Source organism: Vombatus ursinus, unplaced genomic scaffold (genome assembly GCF_900497805.2).
Source record: "Vombatus ursinus unplaced genomic scaffold, bare-nosed wombat genome assembly UNPS02014789.1, whole genome shotgun sequence".
Taxonomy (NCBI): Eukaryota; Metazoa; Chordata; class Mammalia; order Diprotodontia; family Vombatidae; genus Vombatus; species Vombatus ursinus.
In genome coordinates this window covers 27,006,946-27,029,584 of record NW_020954567.1, presented here as the reverse complement: position 1 = coordinate 27,029,584, position 22,639 = coordinate 27,006,946, and the positions used below count along the sequence as shown (strand labels likewise).

The 22,639-nt window shown below is 36.9% G+C and overlaps 1 protein-coding gene across 2 annotated transcripts in view; it reads right to left on the bottom strand.

Moving 5' to 3' along the window:
• The window catches only part of PLA2G4A (phospholipase A2 group IVA), a 164,596-nt gene that overhangs the window by 130,262 nt on the left and 11,695 nt on the right, over positions 1-22,639 (bottom strand). For both annotated transcript variants that reach the window (XM_027868653.1, XM_027868654.1), the window contains exon 2: positions 785-888. In XM_027868653.1, the coding sequence (XP_027724454.1) occupies positions 785-817 (33 nt within the window). In that variant the 5' untranslated portion in view covers positions 818-888. The remainder of the gene's footprint in view (positions 1-784; positions 889-22,639) is intronic.

The following is a 22,639-nucleotide window of genomic DNA, read 5'->3' as shown; positions in this document are numbered from 1 at the left end:
CATTTAACCCTGTTTACCTCAGTTTCCTCATTTGTAAAATGAGCTAGAGAAGGAAATGGCTAACCACTTCAGTATCTTCGCCGAGAAAACTCTAAATGGGGTCATGAAGAGTCAGACACAACTGAAACAACTGAACAACAAAACAGCAAAGGTATTAAAAAGTATTTTGTGCCACCACCAGAGTGATATGAGAGCCAAAGCACACACCTTTATGCAATACTTCTTTTCTCTCATGCACTCTATCTCTAGCAATTTTTTAAAGGATATAACTACATATCTAAGAAGGATCACTTAAATTTAAATCTATGGGTTCCTTGGGTCCGTGAATTTTTAAAAATATGTTTATAACTGAATTGCAATATAATTGCTTCCCTTTGTCATTTTATGTTATGTACCTATTCTGAGGTGTCCCTAGACTTCACCAGACTGCTAAAGGGGGCCATGACAATAAGAAAGGGCCAACAGCCTTCTATTGAAAGTAAAGGTATATGACTGCCACCTACAACAATTCAGTGTTATTATCTACATGTTCTAGAAATCTGTTCTTATTTTTAAAAAAAAGGCAAGGGGAAATAGAGTATTATGTAAATATAGTTTTGACAAAATTAAATTCAGTAGTGCCCTCAGTGAAAAATACCAAGTAGGTCATGTTCATTCATAAATTGAACAAACATCTCCTTAGAGTACTTCATTTTACATTGCAAAACACTTCTGCCTGGCAATGCCTGCAACACCCATACAGTGAAATTTGTTAAAAAGCCAACACTGACAGAAAATCACTTACTATAATGTGCTGATAGGGATCTATGCAGGACATTTTGGTTTTGGTTACAGTCAAATCTTTTCTCACTTCGAAGTTCCTTCTCAGGACTTTAGCTTCTTGGAATCCTGCAAAACAAACAATCACCATTAGAAGAGAGGATCAGAAGATTACAGATTTAGAGCTGGTAGGGACATTAGAGACCATCTACTCCAACCTACACATTTGATAGTTGAGGAAACTGAGGTTCAAGGCCAAGTAACAATAACAACAATAATAATATCTAACATTTATATAGCGCTTACTATGTGCCAACCATTGTGCTAAGTGCTTTACGGTTATTAGCTTATTTGATCTTCCCAACCTTGGAAGATAGGTGCTATTATTATCCCCATTTTATAGATGAGGAAATTAAGGATGAAAGAGGTTAAAGGACTTACTCAGGTCACAAAGCTTCACAAATTATAAAGTGCTAGAATTTACATAGCTTGTGTAGTTTATGAAGTATTTTATGAATATTATCTCAAGATCTTTACAACAACCCTGTGAGGCAGGTGCTATAATTATCTCCGTTTTACAGATGAAGAAAGTGAGGCAAACAGCTGAAGAGACTTGCCCTGGGTCACACAGCTAATAAACGTCTGAAGTAGGATTTCACTTCAGGTCTTCCTGACTCCAAGTCCTGACTCTATCCATTGTGCCATCAAGTGTTGTAACAATAATAACAATAAGATGTGTGAATATATAAGAATAATAAATAATAAAAACAATATGTATATATATGAGAGACAGAGAAAGAGAACCTTCAGATTTGTAAAACATTTCACATACATTAATTAAATCTTTTGATTTTTATAAGAACCCTTTGGGATAGGTGTCCTAGATGTTAGGCCTAATCTACAGATAAGAAAACTGAAACTCAAAGAGGTTAAAGTTCACATAGCTAATTAGTGCCTGAGAGAGTATAGGGATCCAGGTGTTCCTGACTCTAAATCAGACACTAAGCTTTAGGCAATCTGGTGGAGCTTATGGACTTCTCAGGAAAAAAAAAAAAAGTTTTTGTTTTTGTTTTTAACAACTGGGAAGACTTCTGGAGATGCTGCTAGGTAGCTTAGTGGATAAAGCTACAGCCTCGGAGTCAGGAGGACCTGAGTTCAAATCTGGCCCCAGACACTTAACACTTTACTAGCTGTGTGACCTTGGGCAAGTCACTTAACCCCAATTGCCTCACCAAAAAAAAAAAAAAAGAATTCTAAATTTCATTTAATGATTACTGAAAATAAAAATACAATTTGTTTTCTCTTCGAGAAAATGTACAGACCCCCTGAAATCTATCTGTGGACCTCAGGTTAAGAACCCCTCCGCTATGGCATACATAAGCAGTCACATCATTTGAGAAGGATAAATGGCTTCTCAGAGTACACAGCCCTTGAACGATCCTTGAAGATTAAAAGAAGAGGAAGTAAAAAAAGAGTGCATCCTAGAAAGGCTGACAGACTATATAAAGGCACCCAGGTGGGAGATGAAATAGTGACCTGAGGTAAGAGTAAGTATGATAATTTAATTATAAGGCATAATGCATGAAAGAGAGTAACATGAAAGAAAAGGAAGCTGGAACCCAAATGTGAGAGGCTTTGAGAGCTAAGCTGAGAAGAATATATTTTGGTTTAGATACAAATAGGAAACCACTAAAGAATTTTGAGCAGGGGAGCAGCATGATCACATCTGTGCTTTAGGAAGATTATTTTGGCAATTGTGTGAAGAATATATTAGAAAAGAGACAGATTGAAATGGGGGGGCAAAAATCAAAGGGCTGAAAAATGGAAAAGAAATTAGCCCTTTTCTGTTTGGCCCAGCTGGAGGAACTAGGGAGTAACAGGTGAAAGTGGCAGAGAGATGGATTTAGGTTTGATGGAAGGGAAAAAATTCCTAATAATTGCCTACCAAAAAGCAAAATGGGCAATGCTAGAAGCCTTAAAACAAAGGCTGGTTGACCCAAGTACAATGATTCAGCGGTGTGCTGGTATATGTATAACAACTAGCTCTTTGGAAAATAAAATAACCAGAACACACTTAAATTTAACCTGCATTCTTAACATTTTCTCTGTCATTTTTTTGAGTCTAAACAATCAACAAATTAATAAATCAAACCCTGATTTCTAACATTTGCTGACTCCCAAGATGCAAATGTTCATGCCAAAAATTTCATTCAGCTCTCAGTGAGCCCATTAGTGCTGAACACCCCTGGATGTGGGTAACTTTCTTGTTTGGATATGGGTTACAGTAAAGGACCTCTGACAAGTTATTTCCAACATTGAAATTCTGTGCTGGTAACAACGCCAGAGCCAAGTCGCTTCTGTAAGAAGCTGTGGTCAATTTTACCCTAAAGGGAAGTTTTCCCTGAGATGATATCAGTGAATCTTGCCAACTACACTCACTAAACAGCTTTGATATCACAATACCCATGAGCCTACAATCAGTATCCAGTACTGGAAAAGAGCTCAGCATTCTATTCCTGTAAAGAGAGCTGTACGTAATAAAGATCTGCAGTTTCATCAGTCACCCTCTATTTCTGTTCTAATGTAGGTATGTAAATTCCCATTTAATTTGATGCTTTTAAAGTTCAGAATAAAAATAAAATTTAAAAAGAAGAAATCCATCCCTCCGTGAAGATATGTTAGATGGGGTGTTATTCTTTTGAACATCAGACAATGGTAACAGAATTAGCATGTAATGTTGCTGAAAACAGATTCGTGACAAGAAGAGGTACTGACATCCTGCATCATTCATTCACTCTTCACAAATGAAACATCTCTTTTTTTTCTTATATGGCATCCTTTTATGCACAACTAAAGACGGATGGATGATAGCCTAATGCTTCCCATTCTGAGGACCTATTCCACTTAACAAGGAATAGTATGAAGGGGCGATGAATAAACAGGAGTGTGTGGTATAAGCAACTCTTTCCTCTTCTCCATATGCCCTGCTTTCTATTCATCCTTATTGATTAAAACAGAGAAAGTGCCCACAACTGATAATTCCTTAGTAGAAATGCTAGAAACAGTAGCTAGAAATGCCAGCTTTAGCAGTAAGACAAGAAAAAGAAATTGAAGGAATAAAAATAGGCAATGATGAAACAAAATTATCACTCTTCGCAGATGATATGATGGTATACTTAGAGAACCCTAGACAATCAAGTAAAAAGCTAGTTGAACCAATCAACAACTTCACCAAAGTCATATATAACAGGATATAAAATAAACCCACATAAATCATCAGCATATCTATATATTATCAACAAAGTCCAGCAGCAGGAGATAGAAATTCTACTTAAAATAACTTCATACAATGTAAAATACTTGGGAGTCTACCTACCCAGATAAACTCAGAGATACAATTATAAACCATTTTTCACACAAAATAAAGACAGATCTAAACAAGTGGAGAAATAGTAATTGCTCATAGGTAGGCCTAGTCAATATAAGAAAAGTGACAATTCTATGTAAGTTAATGTATTTATGCAGTGCCATACCCATCAAACTACCAAATAATTATTTTATAGAGCTATAAAAAATAAAACACAATTTAGCTGGAAGAACAAAAGTTCAAGTATATCAAGATAATTGTTTTTTTAAAAAGTGGCCTAGGAAGGTGGCCTAACAGTTCCAGATTTCAAAGCAGTAAACATGAAAAGAATCTGGTACTGGCTAAGAAATAGAGTGGGCTGTAAGAAATGATGAGCAGGATGCTTTCAGAAAAACCTGTGAAGCATACAGGGTAACAACAGCGTTGTAAGGATGATCAACTGTGAAAGACTTAACTTCTCTGATCAAGATGATGATCCAAGACAATTCCAAAGGACTCATAGTGAAAAATGCCATCTACCTCCAGAGAGAGAACTGATGAACTCTGAATGCAGATTGAAGCATACTATTTTTAACTTTCTTTAAGTTTCTTTTATTTTTTGTCTCTGTTTTCTTTTACATCTTGGTGAATATGGAAATATATTTTGCATGACTTCACATATATAGTCAATATCAAATTCTTTGCCTTTTCAAGGAAGGAGGAGTGGCAAGAGGAAGGGAGAATTTGGAACTCATTTTTTAAATGATTGCTTATATTTAATTGGGAAATATTTAATGGTTTTATATCTATATCTATAGATATAGATATAGATGATATATATACTTTTTTTTTAATAGTATTTGAGGAACCAGAACAAGGCATATGCAGACCTCAGTATAGAACTACCCATCTTTGGTTCTGGTGCCGAGGGAAGGGATGAACTATAATTAGAAGTTGGGGGAACGAAGCTGTGAAATGGGAAGGCCACATAACCCTTACTGCCAATAACCCTAATAATGAAACTAGTTTCACAGAAACAGCTCACAGAAGTCAAGCCAGCACATATTCTAAATCGATATTTAGAACAATGTAGCACTGATTAGGTTGACGAATCCAAGTGCTAGATAGCTGGATGAAGCATCTTTGTGGCAGAGCTCTGTAACTTTGGAGATTCTGGATACCTGAGAGATTTTTCTGTAAGCCCCTAAATCCCGAGTGAGAAAAGGATGCTCATAGAAAATACAAGTAAGAATGACTGGAGAACCTAACCATCTATATGGAATTTCTCTTCCATTTGGACTTTGCACTGGCCAGCCTCCAAGACAATGACAAATGTCTTTGGCAAGCATTCATTTCCCTGTTTTATGTCTAAGTTGATATTAACAATCAGAGTTAAATATGAACAAAGTCATCTTTGTTGTTGGCTCTACTGAGGAATCTTGTATGATTCTAACAACTGCACCTTGTTGAATTTTAATAAAGAGAAAATCTAGATGAGTTAACACCTTTTCACAAACATAAGCATAAGGTTCGGTTTTTTTTTTTTTTACAAAATTAGTTAATCTAATAAATAAGATAATACCTCATTTCTTATCTGACTGCATTACTTTGGGACATCTCCAATTGACTTCTCCACCATGAGACAAGTACTTTCTCCTTCTTCTCCCCTTTTTAGCTTCCTTTTATGTGCTGTCTTCCTCCATTAGACTGTAAGCTCATTGAGGGCAGGGAGTATATTTTTTCATATTTATATCCTCAGTGTTTAGTAAAGTGCCTGGCACATAGTAAGCACTTAATAACTGTTTATTGACTGATTGAGTAATAAAGTATAAATACTATCAAGTTAGGATTTCTCCAAAAGTTAGTCCTGTCACATCTACCTTCTTAACATCTCTCTTATAATTCCCCCTTTGTTCCTCTGACTGCCACCAACCTGATGCAGTCGCTTATTACATCTGGCCTATTACCATAGCCTGTTGGTCTCCCTACCTCAGGTCTCTCCTCACTCCAATCTATCTTCAACTCAGTTGTCAAACTCATCTGAAAGCACAGGTCTGCCCATATCAGTCCTCCTTCATTCAACAAACTCCAGTGGTTCTCTATTAGATCTAGGGAAAAGTGTAAAATCCTCTGTTTGGCTTTTAAAGCCCTTTATAATCTGGTTCCTTTTGTCTTTCTAGTCTTCCTAAACCCTACTCCCCTCCAACTATCCTGCAACCCAACGACCCTGGCTTCCTTACTGTTCTGGCACAAGACACTCCATCTCCTGACTCTCAGCTGTCTCCCATGCCTGAAACTCTTTGCCTCCTGATTTCCCTGGATTCCTTCAAGTGTCACCTAAATTCCTGCCCCTTGCAAGAATTCATTCCCAGTCTCCCTTAAAATCACTGCCTTCCCTCTGAGATTATCTCCAATTTAACTTAACTTAGATCCTGTTTGCACATAATTGTTTGCACACACAATGTATGCCTCCACAATAGAATGTGAGTCCCTAAAGTGCAGGGACCGTTTTTTTTTTTTTTGTTTTACCTTTATATCACCAGAACGTACATAGCACAGTGCCTGGTACATAAGAGGCATTTAATAAACATTGGTTGACTTAACTTGTGACCTGATCTGACTTTTCACAAGGGCAGGAAGAAACCATGTTATGGTTCCCAGTAGAACGTGCCCTCATTTTTGCCTTTCCGTCCTCAACATTCAGTACAGTGTTTCGTCTAGTAGAAACATTAATTTTTAATTGAATAGTAATAACATCTATTATGCTGAGAGTGTGATATTATATGTATGAATACATTTTATTTCTATGAAGTCAGTGCTACTGAGTCAGCATCAGTATAATACGCAAATTAAGGTTTTATTCCAAGAACAGTAACAGATTTATACTGATCTATCCTTGTTTCCTTGTGACAAGCAACAAGAATCTTCGAGATAGCTGGCCAGGATGGGAAGTTCAATCTGTTTCCATGTAACAGATGGAAGTTAACTGATACATTTATGAATTCAACACCTCACTTTTTTCCCAGAATCAATCTTGGGGTCATAGGAAGAATCACGCTGAATATTTATGGGTCCATATAACCCAAATTAATCTTATGTTCTAAGTTTGAATGTTTTTTGTGACTTTAATTAGTTTCCTTTTTTTGGAACACCAGAGGGTACCTGATAATATATTGGCTCAGAAGTTTTCTTTCCAAATTCAAACAAAAGACATAGATTGTAAAGAATCCTCCCACATATAGTATTCCTTTCTCCATAAATTCAGGATCTATGTGTCAGTCAATCAGTAAGCCTTTATTAAGTGCCTACTATGCACCAAGCACGATACTAAACACTAAGGATACAAAGAAAAGCAGAAGACAAGATATGACATAAAAACAACTACATATTTGGGGAAGCTTCTATACCAGATAGATGTGCTGTAAATAGTTTGAGACTAAAACTTAATAATGAAATAACAAAAAGCTTAAGAATGTATCATTGTTATTTCCTTTGGACTTTATCATATCTTGATATTTAAATTAAATGTAGATATAACAAGTTATTTTCCCATAAGATCATTTATACACTGCTTAATTTGAGGGTGATAGTCACTTTTCTTTTCATCTGACATCATAAAATGTGCCAATTCATGATATTCATAAAAAATCATTGGAAATGAACAGTGACCAATGCTAATTTTCCTAAAATTTCAAGGAGATTCTATCAGTTATTTGCAAAGGCTGGTTCCCTTGGAAGACATGGTAGCTCCTTTAAACTATTGAGATAAAACAGTGAACTATAGCTCTAGGCAACTAAGTACAATAATAAAAATGACATTCATTTATTACTTTAAGATTTACAAGGGAGTTTACATACATTCTCTTAACTCTTTGAGGAAGATACTGTATTAAAGCTCCATTTAGCAGATGAGGAAATTAAAACTCAGAGATTTAGCAACTTACCAACAGTCACACAGCTACTAAATGTCAGAAGCAAATTCAAATCCAGGTCTCTCTTAACCACGTCTCTTATTTTTTTGGTTATACCACACTGTCTCTATGCTGTCACTTCAAAAGAGTCGTTATCTCACAAAGAGAATCTTACTTAATATTTATTATAATAGATGAGATTACACAGCTGTGTTTGAAGAGTAACTTTGGAGTTCCACTCATATGGTAAATTCATTGACTAAAATTATAGAGAAAAGTACTTCAAAACAACTCCCGAATAATACTTGTTAAACCTCATCACAAAAATACAATTATAAAGAAAATACTTGTATAACTAAAAGGAAAAGATAAATCTAAGCTCTAGTTAATTATTTAACTATAAGAACACCAAATTTTGAGGAGAAATAGGCTTTAGAGATCATTTAGTCCAATTCTCTTCCATGCCACAGTCAATAGGGCAAATTTGTATTAGAATCAACAAGATGAACAGTAGCATGGAAACTATGATGATGTCATTTCACACATTAAAACATATTACAAAATTTATTTTTAAGACAGGTCTAATGTGTTCATATATTTTCAGAATGTTAGATGTGGTATTCTTCAAATATTTTCAAATAGTTCCTTAAAGTGCTGACTAAAACCCTACTTTAAAATATAAATGCTACATATGTCTTCTCACAAATATTTATTTCATCTGTATATTGTTTAACTTTTAGATTTAATGGAGGTCTGCTTCATTTCTTTAAATTTTGACAGCCCCTTATCTAAGATGGAGTATGGATTATTAGGTGTTTTGTTTTGTTTTAAAACCCTGCATAACACCATACCGGCAAGTAGTTCGGTGGACTGCTAAATAGTTTCTACTATTAAAAAAGACTGTTCTAGAACATCAGCAGCAAAATTCTATTCATCCAATGGGGCACAAAAATGTCCTCTCTGGTGCTGAAGAAGGAACTTCTCTTTCTACTCCTCCTTTTAAGGTTAAGGGGGAAAGACTTTTCTCACAATTTGAGGTGTCCAAAAATGAAATGGGTAGAGTGAATTTTCCATCATTGGAGGTATAAAAAGTCTGCCTATTATGTGTATTCATAAGGTCATAGATTTTGAGATAGAAGAGATTTTTAGGTCATTTCATTAAAATGTCTTATTTTATCTTTGAGGAAACTGAGGCCTAGAGAGACTAAGTGACTTGCCCATGCTAACACAGGTAATAAATGGTAGAATTAGTATTTGAATCCAGGTGCTGTGACTCCAAATTCAGCAGTTGTTCTGCTGTACCACACTATTGTAAAAAGAGTCAGTACTTTAAAGGTTTAGACTAGATGGTTCCTTCTGACCCTAAAATTCGAAATTATAAGGCCAAACTATAATATGGAGTTTGATAGAGCTGACCCATTAATACACCTATTTTGTACAAATATTATGTATGAGCAATGAAATGGGTCCTAAACTGAAAAGGAGAAGAACAGGCTGGACCACTTTTTGTAAATCATGAAGTGCTTTTAATGACCCTCTGTCTCTCCTTAAAATAAAGACCCAGCTTTTCAGGATTATTATTCTTTCAGGGGTACTGTGTGGTTGTTTGTCATGGAATACCATAGCTTCTGAAGTCATGTGAAAGCTCAGAACCACTCAGAGTGCCATGCAGAGTTCTGTAGGTGGTATGCATGCGTAGGCTGCAATGTATTTCCAACAGATTTATGCAGGTAAAATAGTATAAAATGTCATTATAGAAAGGAATGACTCCCCAAAAGGAGGTGCACCAATCATACAGCAAGAGAGGTGCATAAGATAGACAGCCTGTCTATTCCAGTGGTACCTGCATAATGTCAAGAGATCCTGAGAAATGTTCTTACCACACTGGGCAAACCTCATTGTGAACATAGACAAGAAGTGCACAAGATGATAAGGCATGGATAAACTATGATCTGTACCATTGAAGAGAATATTCAAATCACTAAGAACACAGATATAACCAAGAGCAGAAGTATAAGCTGAAGAATTATTTCATTTTTTTAAAGCTCATTTTTGTATCCAATACTTTGGAGGAGGGAAACCTTCAATGAAAATGTACCTGTATACAGGTGGCTCAGGAAATAGGTGCTGTAGACCTGGAGGCAGGAAGATCTGAGTTCAAATCTGGCCTCAGATACTTACTAGCTGTGTGATCCTGGCAAGTCACTGAACCTCTGTTTCCCTCAGGTTCCTCATCTATAAAAGTGGTCTAATGATAGCACCTAAGTCCCAGAGTCGTGATAAGGAGCAAATGAGATAGTACTTGTAAAGATTCTGTAAACCTTAAGGTGCTATGTAAACGCTAGTTATCAAAAGGATCTAGGAGACAATAATGAAGGTGAGCAAATAGTATGACGACTCCATCTCATCACTAGTATGACAAGTCCTACCAGATCCCTTGTCAAATCTTTCAACATCCATGTATGCATTTGGCTCATTTCACATACTAGACAAAAGTAAAACTCAGGCAACAATCCCATCCATGTAAGAATCTTTTATAGAACCTGGCTAGATACCAGGTTTCTTTATTCCCAATGAATAAATCTATGTCATCACCATTCCAAAAAGATTTTTTTGTCTTCTACTTGTATTACGTAATAATATCCTTTTTTTCCTTAGAGCTACAAACTAAATGCTCACAAGTAGTGCAAAATATTTGTCAGTATTAAGTCCAAGATGTAATAAAAGAATATTGCTTACTAGGTAATTCAATTAAACTTTTATGATATAAATCTTGTTACTAAAAGTTACTAACCAACTTTGGAAAATAAATGTAATTAGAAATTAGAAGTGACTGAAAGAAATGAATGGAAAAGAATGGAAGGTTTCTAGAAAGGGAAAAAACTATTTCCTGATAGCATCTAATTCAAAAGCACATCACGATTTTTTTCAAGGCCCTGCAACACTAGCATTCTTGCTGTTGCTCACATGTAACACTCTTATCCCCCAACTCTGTACCTTTCCATTAAGTGTTCCCCATTCCTGGAATGCTCTTTTACCTCACCTCCACATACTTACTGACTTCCTTTAAGACTGAACTCAAATCCTGCCTTCTGTAGGAGGCTCTTCTCTCTTCCCTTCCCTCGTTCACTCTCACTGCTAGTGCCTTCCCTCTGAGGTTTTTTGTTGTTGTTCACTCAATTCAGTCATCTCCAACTCTTTGTGACCCCATCTGGGGTTTTCTTGGCAAAGATACTAGAACGGTTTAGCCATTTCCTCCTCCAACTTATTTTACAAATAAGGAAACTGAGGCAAAGAGGGTCAAATGACTTGCCCAGGGTCACACAGCTCGTAAGTTTCTGAGGCCATATTTGAACTGTTTTTTCCCCTGAATTCCAGGTCCAGAGCTTTATCCACTGTGCTTAAACTATAAAATGTGTAGAAATACATAATATTTCTGCCTCCTGAATTACACTACAAGTTCTAAAAGAGCAGGATTTCCTTGAATTTCCTCCATCTCTCTACAAACCATTTCATATGGTATTTTTTACACAGTGAGCATTCATTTTGATTAATCCCTTATATGAAAATGAGGTTCACAACCGTGACAGCCTGATAACACAACTGAGTCAATGGGAGTATCAAGGATCTTTCTTTGTGATATCCTGCTTGATATCTATTATTTTTTAGTGAAATGAAGAGAGAAATGAAGAGAGAAAGCAAGGTATACATTGTGCACATAGTAGGGGAAAGTAGTTGTAAAATAAATTATAGACACTGCAATCAGTGAGATGCAGTAATGCAGAGCAGAAATAGCATTGAATATAGATTTTGGTAAAACCTGGGTTTGAATCCCAGCTCTAACACTTCACACCTGTGTGTATGGATTAGACTGGATAGTCACAGAGATCCCTTCCACCTCTCAAATTCTGTGATCCTGTGGCACGTGTAAGCCACTGACCACCATAGTCCCAATTTCCTCAGTAAAATAGAGATGATTATTAATGTACCACTTGAGAAGATTATTATTAGGAAAATTCTTTATAAACTTTAAAACACTATAGAAAGAGTTGTCATTTGATATTCGTTGAGTACCGACTAGGTGCAAGGCACCAGGGGAGAAACAACAGACAGGCTCTTTGCCCTGATGGAGCTTTTTTTATATCTAATTATATACTCTTGTTTTCTTTCCTAATTATTTCACTGGTACTTTCCAAATAGATCATCTCATTTCCTTGGAAATACCAATGGAAGGCAGTTAATACATGATTACTAAATGAAAGTTAGATCTGGAAAGTGCTTTAGAAATTGCTAACCCAAAATTCTGTTTACAGATAAAGAAACTGTGGCCCAGAAAGCTAAAGTCAGTCAGTCAATCCAGTCAATGTCAAGAAGCATCTATTAAGGGCCTGACCCTACACAAAGAATTGAGAATACAAAGAGTTAAAAGACTAGACCCTGCCCTCAAGGGGCTCACAATCTAGTGAAGTGACTTGTCAAAGGTCCCACTGTTATTTAGTAGCATGCTTGAAACCAGAGTGGATGTCTCCTGACCACTAGATGAACTTCTTTCCAGCATTCCATTTGGTTCATTATATTCTTTTCCCCTCTGTCTATTTGCAACAAACGACTGTCCTGATTTCATCATAAAATGAAAGCCTTTCAGAGCTTGAAGGGACCTGAGGTCCAAGAATAAGCTCTGAACTTAGAATCATAGGACCTGATTTCAAATTTGGCTCTGCAATTTACAATTTGCATGTCCATAGGCAAGTCATTTAATATGTGTGTGGGCCTCGATTTTCTCATTTGTAAAATGAGGAGGGTTAGACTATGTAACTTCTAATATTCCTTATAGCTCTAGATCTATGATGTTATAATCTAGTTTATGCTAGTCCAAATTCTCTCCTCCCCCTCATTTTACTAATGAAAAAACAAAAGGTGAGAGAGGTCATATAGTATGCCCATAGCCATACAGTTTACCCCCTTCTTTTAACTCTCAGCCCCCTGTTTTTTCCTCTATTACACTTCATCTAATGGCCCTCAAATAGATTTTTTTTCATTCATTTTCAGCTTATCACTGAGTCTGAGTAACAAAGGCAAGTTATTTACTTACAAATATTTCACTGATTATCTAGGGATGTTTCCTCCCACACAGGCCAATAAATGGAATCAAGTCATTGGCTACCAGAGTTAATTGTTCTAATTACCTTTAATTTCATAAGTTCTAGAAGAATAATTTCCTTCTGTTTACCTTTAAATGGTATACTAGTTGTCTTGTGTTACCCTGCCATCAGAGTCCCTGGACCCCACCTCACTATATTGTATAGAATGGGATACTGTGAGATGGACCTTTTGAAAAAAAAAATATATCTAACACATGAACCAAAATGATCTGAGACCCTTGGGTTGGTTATTTTTTTAATGCAATAAAATTTTGCAGCCTCACAAATAGTTGACTCTTCTCTTTCCTATCTCCCGACCTGAAATTTTACCAATACCCTCATTGTGCAATATTTGTGAACTATTGTGGTTGAGATGGGAGGAGGAGAAGAGTGCTGCATTCTTTAATTACTGCCTTTCTCTCTCACATACTCAAGATTTTTGAGGTAATCAGTTAAGTGAAGGCCTCCTGAAAAGTCAGTCAGCCAAAGCTTTGAAAATGTCCCAAATGGCTTCATGGAAGTCTTGTAATTTTTTAAAAAAAGTTATCTCCACTCTGGACCAGGCTTATCAGGCATCATTTTAACTGCTATAACTCCCTGTGTATCAGAATATGTGTCTGTTCCATTGACTGTTCACAAACAGGAGGGGAAAGTGAAACTACACAAAAAAAAAAATTGGAAAGAGTAATATGAATGGTTTGTGGGAAAGAAACCAGGCTCTAGAACCCACAAGACTGACAAAATTTTGGAGTGACTCTGAATTCAGTTCTTGTCTTCTGAGTGATTTAAATTATGAAAGAGCTCAGGAATTCAGATTTGGTATTCTCTGTTAACAGATTGGGAGAAATTACAAGAAACTGTGGTTTTGGCCATCAGAACTCTCATATAACTCATGTTATGAATTGAATATTAAAGACTTGGTCTTGGTCCCAGGTGTCAGGCTTAGGAGCAATGGATAAAAGTTGCAAAGAAGTATATTCAGGTTTGGCAGAACGAAAGACCTTCTAACCATTCCAGCTTTTCAAAAGAAGAATAGACTCTCTTGAGAGGTAGTTCATTCCTCTTTATTAGAGGTGGGGGAGGGTGAGTTGGGGAGGGGAGGGGAAGGTTGATGAGGGGGTGCTTAAAGCAAAGACTGGTCAATCTCAGGTATGCTACTGAGTACATTTGGGAAGGAAGACATGGGTATGGGTTCAACTAGGTGGCCACTGAGGTTCCTTCCAATTGAAAGTCTATGATTCTATGATTCTTTTGAAGGAATTTCAAGAAAGAAGATCTTGAAAGGACAGAGTATGACTTTGTGTCAAATGATAAAAGGTATCTTTAAATCTGATATTAAGTACCTGTACTCATGTTTCCTGCCTAAGCCTTCTCTCTTCTTACCTTCTTTATTTTGTTAAAATTATCACTGTACTTCTAGCCACTCAAGTTCACAACCAAGGAGTCATCCTCAAATCTTCCCTCTCCCCCAGTCCCCAATATCCCTGCAGTTGTCAAGTCACATCAGTTCTACTTCCTAATATCTCTCATATCCATGCCCTTCTTCCTGTTCACACAACTATCACCCTAGTAGCCCAAACAAACTCTCCTCACCTTCTCCCTGGACTATAATTTAATTCATCTTTCTGCCTCAAGTTTCTCCCCTCTCCAATCTATCACGATGCTGCTTCCAAAGCAATATTCCTAAAACACAGGTCTGGCCATGCTGCTCCCTTGCTTATGAAGCTATAGTCTACCTCATTGCCTCTGAAATAAGATACAAACTCTTTTTTTTCCATTTTGGAATTTAAAGCCCTTCACAATTCAGCACAGTAGAAAGCCAACCAGCCTTGTAGTCAGATACACTTAAGTTATGTCCTGTCCCTGACACATGCTGGTTGTGTGACCCTCAGCAAATCATTGAACTTCTCAAAACTCTAAGAAACTCTCCCTGACTATGAGGTGCATAGAAGTCCTGAACTGCATTGATTGAGGGACTTTCTTCATCTGTTGGTTCCCTATAGCAACGAAATTGAAAATACAGTATGTATCAGTTCCCCATCCCTCACCTACAATCCATTTATTAAGCTCCTACTAGCAGCCATTTTGCTAAACACTGGGGATGCACAGACCAAAAAGAAACAATCCCTGGGAAAGTTTATTCTTTCTAGGTCCTTTAAGCATAAATTGTTCTTCTCAATTGCTGTTCCTTGTTGCAAGCAATTTCTCACCTCTATGCCATTGCATAAACTGCTCCTTCATCTCTGTGCTTAATAAATACAAAATAAATTAAATTAAAACTCCCAAAGGTAGAAATGCCCATTTGCTGTTCCTGTGTCATAGGGAACTCAATTCTCCCAGGCCTTGGTAAACATACTAAAGGGTTTCTCTCAATGAGTACATGCTACTTCAACCTTAGCTCCAGAGACTGGTGAATCTGAAGATATTAATAACACGTCTGAAGTATTTTTGAACTGTGTTCTCAAAACATTGCATTAAACCACATCATTATCATTGCTTTTATTTGGTGTCATTTCATAATAATAATAGTGTCATGGGAAAAATTTCTCCTCTTTGAGTTCATATGGTAGGTTACTGCTGCTGAAATAAATCTACCACAACACAGAAATTATAGTGTTAAAAACCTGGTTTTCATTATGCTTAAGCACAGGTTCAGGATTAAAAAAAATAACTCTGGACTAAGATTGGAATTTCTTTCTTTATAGAGAAAAGTATATCAGAGGGACCAAAAACATTTTTTTAACATATAATTATCTTTATGGCCTTAAGCTATAAAAGCCACAAAGGCCTAGTCAAATAGATTCATTACATCATGTTTCCTTTGACTTCATAAAACATAGAGATACTTAGTTAAACAGAATCATGATTTCAAACACCCCCTAAGGAAACAAACCTAGTTAAATAGAGCCTATAAGATAAACTAAATCAAATTACATATTAAACCACATTTGGAGGGTTCACAATGGGCTAATTGAGAAGGGAGATTTACATGGCTACAGTCTGCTTCAGGTGAACCTTCCTCGAAATATTTGGCAAAGGGAAGGAGGATGTAAAGATACTGTATTCCCTTTTTCCTCTCATTTGGTTTTATATCTCAGAAATGTCAAAAGTCTTCCCTTAATATTACCATTCTATGACTCAGGTTGTTTTTTTTTTTTTAGCCAGGTGAAGTTAATATTAACAGAAAATAGGCTTCAGCTTACCAAAATGTTCCAGGTAGAATAGCATAACAAAATATAATAAAAGGAAAATGAAAGATTGTAATCACAATAGTCATGATAATAGTGATAGCTAACATTTATATAACACTTGAGATGTGCCAGACACTGTGCTAAGCACTTTTTAGCTATTATCTAATTTGATCATCATAACAACCTTGGGAGGTAGGTGTTATTATCCCCAATTTTCAGATGAGGAAACTGAGCCAAACAAAAGTTTAAGTGACTTGTCCAAGGTTCACATAGCTAGTAAGTGTCTGAGGCTAGATTTTAAATCAGGTCTTCCTGACTCCAGGCCCAGAAATCCATCCACTGTTCCACCTAGCTGCCCCATTTATTTTGTGTTTTATTATCTTCTTAAAAAAAAAGATAACAAAGTCTGTATTTCACAATTATGTAATAGCAGTTCTCTTGAGGGAGAAGAATGAAGTGAGGGTACATATATCCTACACAATGATACCAGAGAAGAAGAACATCCCTGAGCAAAGATATTTAGTCATTCCTTTGTTTGCTTTTGTAACAGAGGCCTCACAGAGTACAGTGGAAAAGAATGCTGGTATTTGAAGTTAAAGATCTGAATTTAAATCTCCACTTTCCTATTGCCAACTTGACCGACCTTGGGCCAATCATTTGATCTAGGCCTCAGTTCCTTCATCTGGAAAATGAGGAGGTCTGTCCTGTATGGCTTCTAAGGTCCTTTGTAGCTTCAAAACTGTGACCCTAAGACAACATCAGTAATAAAAATGAAAGTCCTCTCATGGAAAGAATACCTCTAAAGGCAGCCTCAAAGAATTGGGACTTTTTAGATCTGGAGCCAAGAAATATGACAGATAGTAAAATAGTCATCCTCTTAAAAGTATATGGAAAATTGTTATTCCAAGGAAGATAACCAGCTGTTCAGCATAACCATTAGGAAATTTTTAAGAGGAATATTTTTAAGGGTTTTTACGTAAAAAATATGACATGTATAAAATCTCCATTATATAAAAGAAAGAACACCCACAGATAGTGGAGGGTACTAAATTCTGGAATGGATTCCCCAGTGAAGGGATAGAATCTCTTACTGCAGGGGATCTTTAAACACAAAAACAGTCATCAGCCCTTCCTAATCTTGTAGGAGGGAGAAGCGTTCTGAGGTTCTTTCCTGTACTAGAAGTGTATGCTTTTTTTTTAAGAGTAACAATTTTTATAACATCATTCACACATTTTCCTTCTTCATTGATCGTCCAATAGCTTCACACTTTAGATATTCACACCTCAGCTATTTCATCATTTTGCATTATTCTCTACTAATACATGTAGAGTTTGGGGGCCTCTGCATTCCCGCTCACACTGTTCCTCTAAACTACAGTGGATACTCCCCTATTCTCCACCTACCCAAACTCTATCCACTCACCTTTATCCAGTATCTTCCATAAAATCTTTTCTATGACCCCCTAACCTGAGAAAACCTTAGCATTAGACTCCTTCTGAACTCTGCCGGTATTTGTCTGTACCATTCACGGGGCACTTAATCATATACTGCTTAGAAAATCTCCTTAATAATTAAAAACTACCATTTGAATCCTATATTCACTCAACAAGCACTTTATTAAGTACCTATTATTTAATGAGCTCTATTATTTATTTTTTAAAGTCTCTGTTTCTTATCTCTCCAACTTCAATATTTCAGTGGATCTATGATCCCATTGAAATGGGCTCTATATTCAGTGATGACAACCCATCCACATTTTCTCATTTTATACGACCCTTGTCTATGTCTTCCTAAAACTCCTCCACAGGTTGGGCACCCTCTGTGCTAAAGATAACTTATGGACAACCTATGCATTCCATTGGTATCCATGAAATGCCAAGAGAACTAGAGAAAGGTCCTGAGCAAGTTGGGCAGACCCCAACCCCTCAGTGATAACAGAAGGACATGAGTCATACAGGATAGGCAAGAATGATTTGGTTGAGATCTCCCTCAGAGAGGGGAATACCTCCATTGATGAGATCACTGATTAATGGGAAACATGGAAGCATAATCGTCTCTCAAAACTCCAGATACACATGAAAAACATCTACCCTTCAGGAGTGATCTCAGGTTAGCTTCCTCTCTTCTCAAAATGGGAAGAACTACAACCCCCAGGGTCTTAGTGGACAGTCAATGACTTGACAGAGGCTGTTAACAGAAATATAACTTGCTGGTTCTACTTCATTTCTATAATGCCTGACAATGCTAAAATATAGCCAATAAAACATGTTGGCCATTCATCACTATCTCCACATGATGGGTCCAGCTTAAGTAATAAAATGTCTTCTCTCTCCAATAGAAATATTAAAGACAGGGAATGTTTTGTATGCTTAATTTGATATTCTCGCAATGTTTAATACAGTCTCTTGCTCATGTTAAGTATTTAATAAATAGTTGTTGATTTCCTTTTATCATTTTAGCAGAGAATATGCTTTTTGAGAAATGTATTTAGAACAGTACATTCCAGTACATCTACACCTCTGTACAACAAAGACCTTTATACCTCAAGAGAAAAAACCCAGTGAACTTGTAATAGAGACATTTGTAATGACATGGAAAGCTTGGTGGGGGGTAAGGATAAGAGAAAAGGCAGAAAAGTTGTCACTGTACATGCTTAGAAACAGCTCACCCTTGCCCCCCAAACCCATAAAGATTAGAAACAGTGGACAGAAGTGTCAAGCACAAGGCACAACTGATCATAAGTTAGAAACTGAGGTAAAGACTTCATATCAATACAAAAATATTGCAAGAAACTATGTTGATAAGGCTGACCTGTCAAACAGCTAAAGCTGCCCTGAGACAACACCTATGTAGACTAAAAAGAAGTGACATAGAATTGTTTCATTCTTCTCCAGAATCACTTGAACCATATCTAAAATGGAAATGAACTCTGGACCTGAAGGAGCAGGTGGATGGGTAGAGAACTGAGGGGAGGAGGAGTAGATAGGGTAGTGCATGGAGGCGGGAAGTGTTTTCCTTTAAAGAGTAAAAGTACTTAGGTTCTAAAGTTTTATGAGGGATTTCTACTAGAGAAGCAGCCCCTGCAGAAAGGGGCAGGAAAAAAGGAGGGAGAAAGGAGCTCAGCTGTTTGATTCAGGCAACTTCCCTGACAGTACAGCAAGGCTATCAGCATTCCCTCCCACAATAGAGATTTGATCCATGCTTAGACCACCCAAGATAATGTCATCCAAAATGGAAGATATTAAGCACCTGCTTCTGAGAGATTGCAAGAAGAGAGCATATATAGATGAACGTTCTATGGAGGTCTATCATGTGGTTGAGAGCAACCTTTTTCCACTGTCTACAGAGCCAAAAAGGTAGTGGTCCCAAACTGGAGCACAAAATCACCATGCTCTGATTAATTCTTCTTTTCCCTCCACCTTCAAACTCCATCTTATTCTCATTAGATTAACTAATTAATTAGTTTAATTAATAGAATTAGCTTAATTAATTCTGATTAGCTTCAACTAATCCCTGGAAGCCTATTCAGAAATGTGTGGCTCTGATGATACACATGTATGTATGTATAATATGTGCATGTATATAAGTACACATGCAATATATGTCTGTATAATTACATGTATCTGTTACAAAGTGCTTGAATCAATTATCTTAAATTCCTCAAAGAAAATATTCTTTATCATAAAAGGTTCTTTCAATTATGAAATAATCTCAGGTAAAGCATTTAATAGCTGCTGACATTTACATGGGACTTTAAAGTTTACAAAATCCTTTACTTATTTTTTTTTTAATTTGATCCTTACAGTAACCTGGTCCATTTTACAGGTAAGGAAACTGAAGTTTAGAACAAATGCCCATGGTCATACACCTATTAAGTTTAAGTGACAGGTTTCAAAACAGGATCTCCTGACTCTAAGCCACCTTCTTTTCCATACAGTGCGGCACTTTCAGCCACATATTGAAGTTATGATTTGTTGGAGGAAAAAATATGTGTGTATGCCAATGAAATCACAAAACAATAAATACGTAACAGAAGTAAGAAGGAAAATATTTTGAGAAGTCACAGGAAAAAGAAAGATCATTTCTAGTTAAGGGATTAGGGAAAACTTAACATCAATCACTTAAAGAAACACTTACTATAAATCTACTATGTAGAAGGCATTACACTAAGCACTGAGGACACCAAAAAAAAAAAAAAGGCAAAAGACAGTCACTGCCCTCAAGGATCTCACAGCCTAATAAACGAGAAAACATGCAAATAACCATGTACAAGCAGGCTATACATGAGATAAATCAGAAATAATCAACAGAGAGAAGACTAGAATTAAGGATTGGGAAAGGTTTCTTACAGATGAGATTTTAGCTGGAATTTGAAGGAATCCAGGAAAGCCGGGAGGCAGAGATGAGGAGAGAAAGCATTCCAGCCCTAGGGGAAAGACAGTGAAAATGATAAGAGACAAATATGCAGTTTCTTGTTTGAGGAACAGTAAAAAGGCCAGTGTCCCTGGATAATAGAGTACGTGAGAGAGAGGGCTATGCGGTGTAAGAAGACTGGAAAGGGGAGATGGTAGATTAGAAAGGGCTTTGAATGCCAGTGGAGTCTTGAAATACAGATAGAAAGTAAAATTACAAAAAGCAAATTCTTGAACGCATAAAGAGACAGACAACCTAGTCACAGAGAACATTGTGAGCAAAGTCAGAAAGGCAAGGAACTTCACCATGCAGTTAGGGGAAAGCCAGGAGCCAATATGGCTGGAGCAGAGAGCAAATGATGAGGGAGTATTAAGAAGTAAGGTTGGAGCTAGAGGTGAGAATCAGGTTTTAGAGGCTTGTGAATGGTCTTTGAAAAAGGTTGTACTTTATTATTGTGCCAACAAAATTATATATTTAGAGCTGAAAAGGACCTTAGGACCACCTAGCCCAACTCCCTCATTTTACAGAAGAGGAACTAACACTCAGAAGCTAGGTGACTTAGCCAAAGTCACGCCAGTTTTGTGTTAGAACTAGAATTTGGACATCACATTTCTGACTCCAGCTCCAGAGTTCTCTGTTGTTGTTGTCGTTTGCCAACTCCTGCATCTGAGGATCTGAGAAGCAAGTAAGAAAGGGGAAACAATGAGTATAGTCAGCTTTTTGTAGGAGTTTGGTGGTAAAAGGGAAGAGAAGATAGGCTAACAGTTAGAATCAAACAAAGGTTTCATAAGAACCAGGGTTTTATAAGAACCTGGGCATATTTGGAAACAACAAGGAAGGTGCCCATGGGAAAAGATATATTGACTGTTTATGAAGAGATGATTGAAGGGGCAGGCTCCCACAAGTAGCAGTTGGGAATGGGGTAAAGGCAGTAATTACAGAGTTGAACTGCAACAGAGAAGAGAATAGTGATGATATTGAAAGGATCTTTGGGCAAAGACCTGAGGAAGATGCTCAGGCAAAGTCCTCTAGCAATTAGGTTAAAAAAAAAAAAAGGAGCCATGCTATTTTATAAATAAAGATTCCCAGAAGAAAAATCCAATAAGGATTTTTGCATCCTTCCATAGGGGCCAGCGGTGGGGAACCTGTGGCCTTGAAGCCACATGTGGCCTTCTAGGTCCTCAACTGCAGCCTTTTGGCTGAATCCAAACTACACAGAACAGATCCCCTTAATAAAAGGATTTGTTCTGTAAAACTCGGACTCAGTCAAAAGGCCGCACCCAGGGACCTAGAAGGCCACATGTAACCGCGTAGCCGAAGGTTCCCCCACCCTGCACAGGCCATCTAAAATATATCTTAGTTACCCTTCTGTATTTCCTGTTCTTAAGAGACTTCCTTTATATGCAACAGGCTTGACTGCAATTCTGTAAAATACTCTTTGGACATCGTTATGGACACTCCAGTATCTTTGCCAAGAAAACCCTAAATGGGGTCACAAAGAGTCAGACATGACTGAACGACAACAGTAATAACAAGAGATCAAACAACTAGTTAACAGTCATTTCTTAAGCACTTTCTATATGCTATGAACTCTACTGGGTTCCAGGAAGGCATAGGTAAAAATAAAACAGCCCTTGCCTTCAGAGAAATTACAGTCAGGGGTCAGCAAATTATCATCCACTGTCTGTTTTTGTTTGGCCAACTCGCTAAGAAAAGGTTCTATATTTTTAAAAACAGCAAAACTTTATTTTAAAATGTAAAAAGCATTATTAGTTCACAAGCCAGGGGCTGTAGTTTGCCCAAGACCATACAACCTCAATGTGAGGCACACAGTAAGTGTGAAATAATACTTACTGATTGAAGTCTTATGTGCTGGA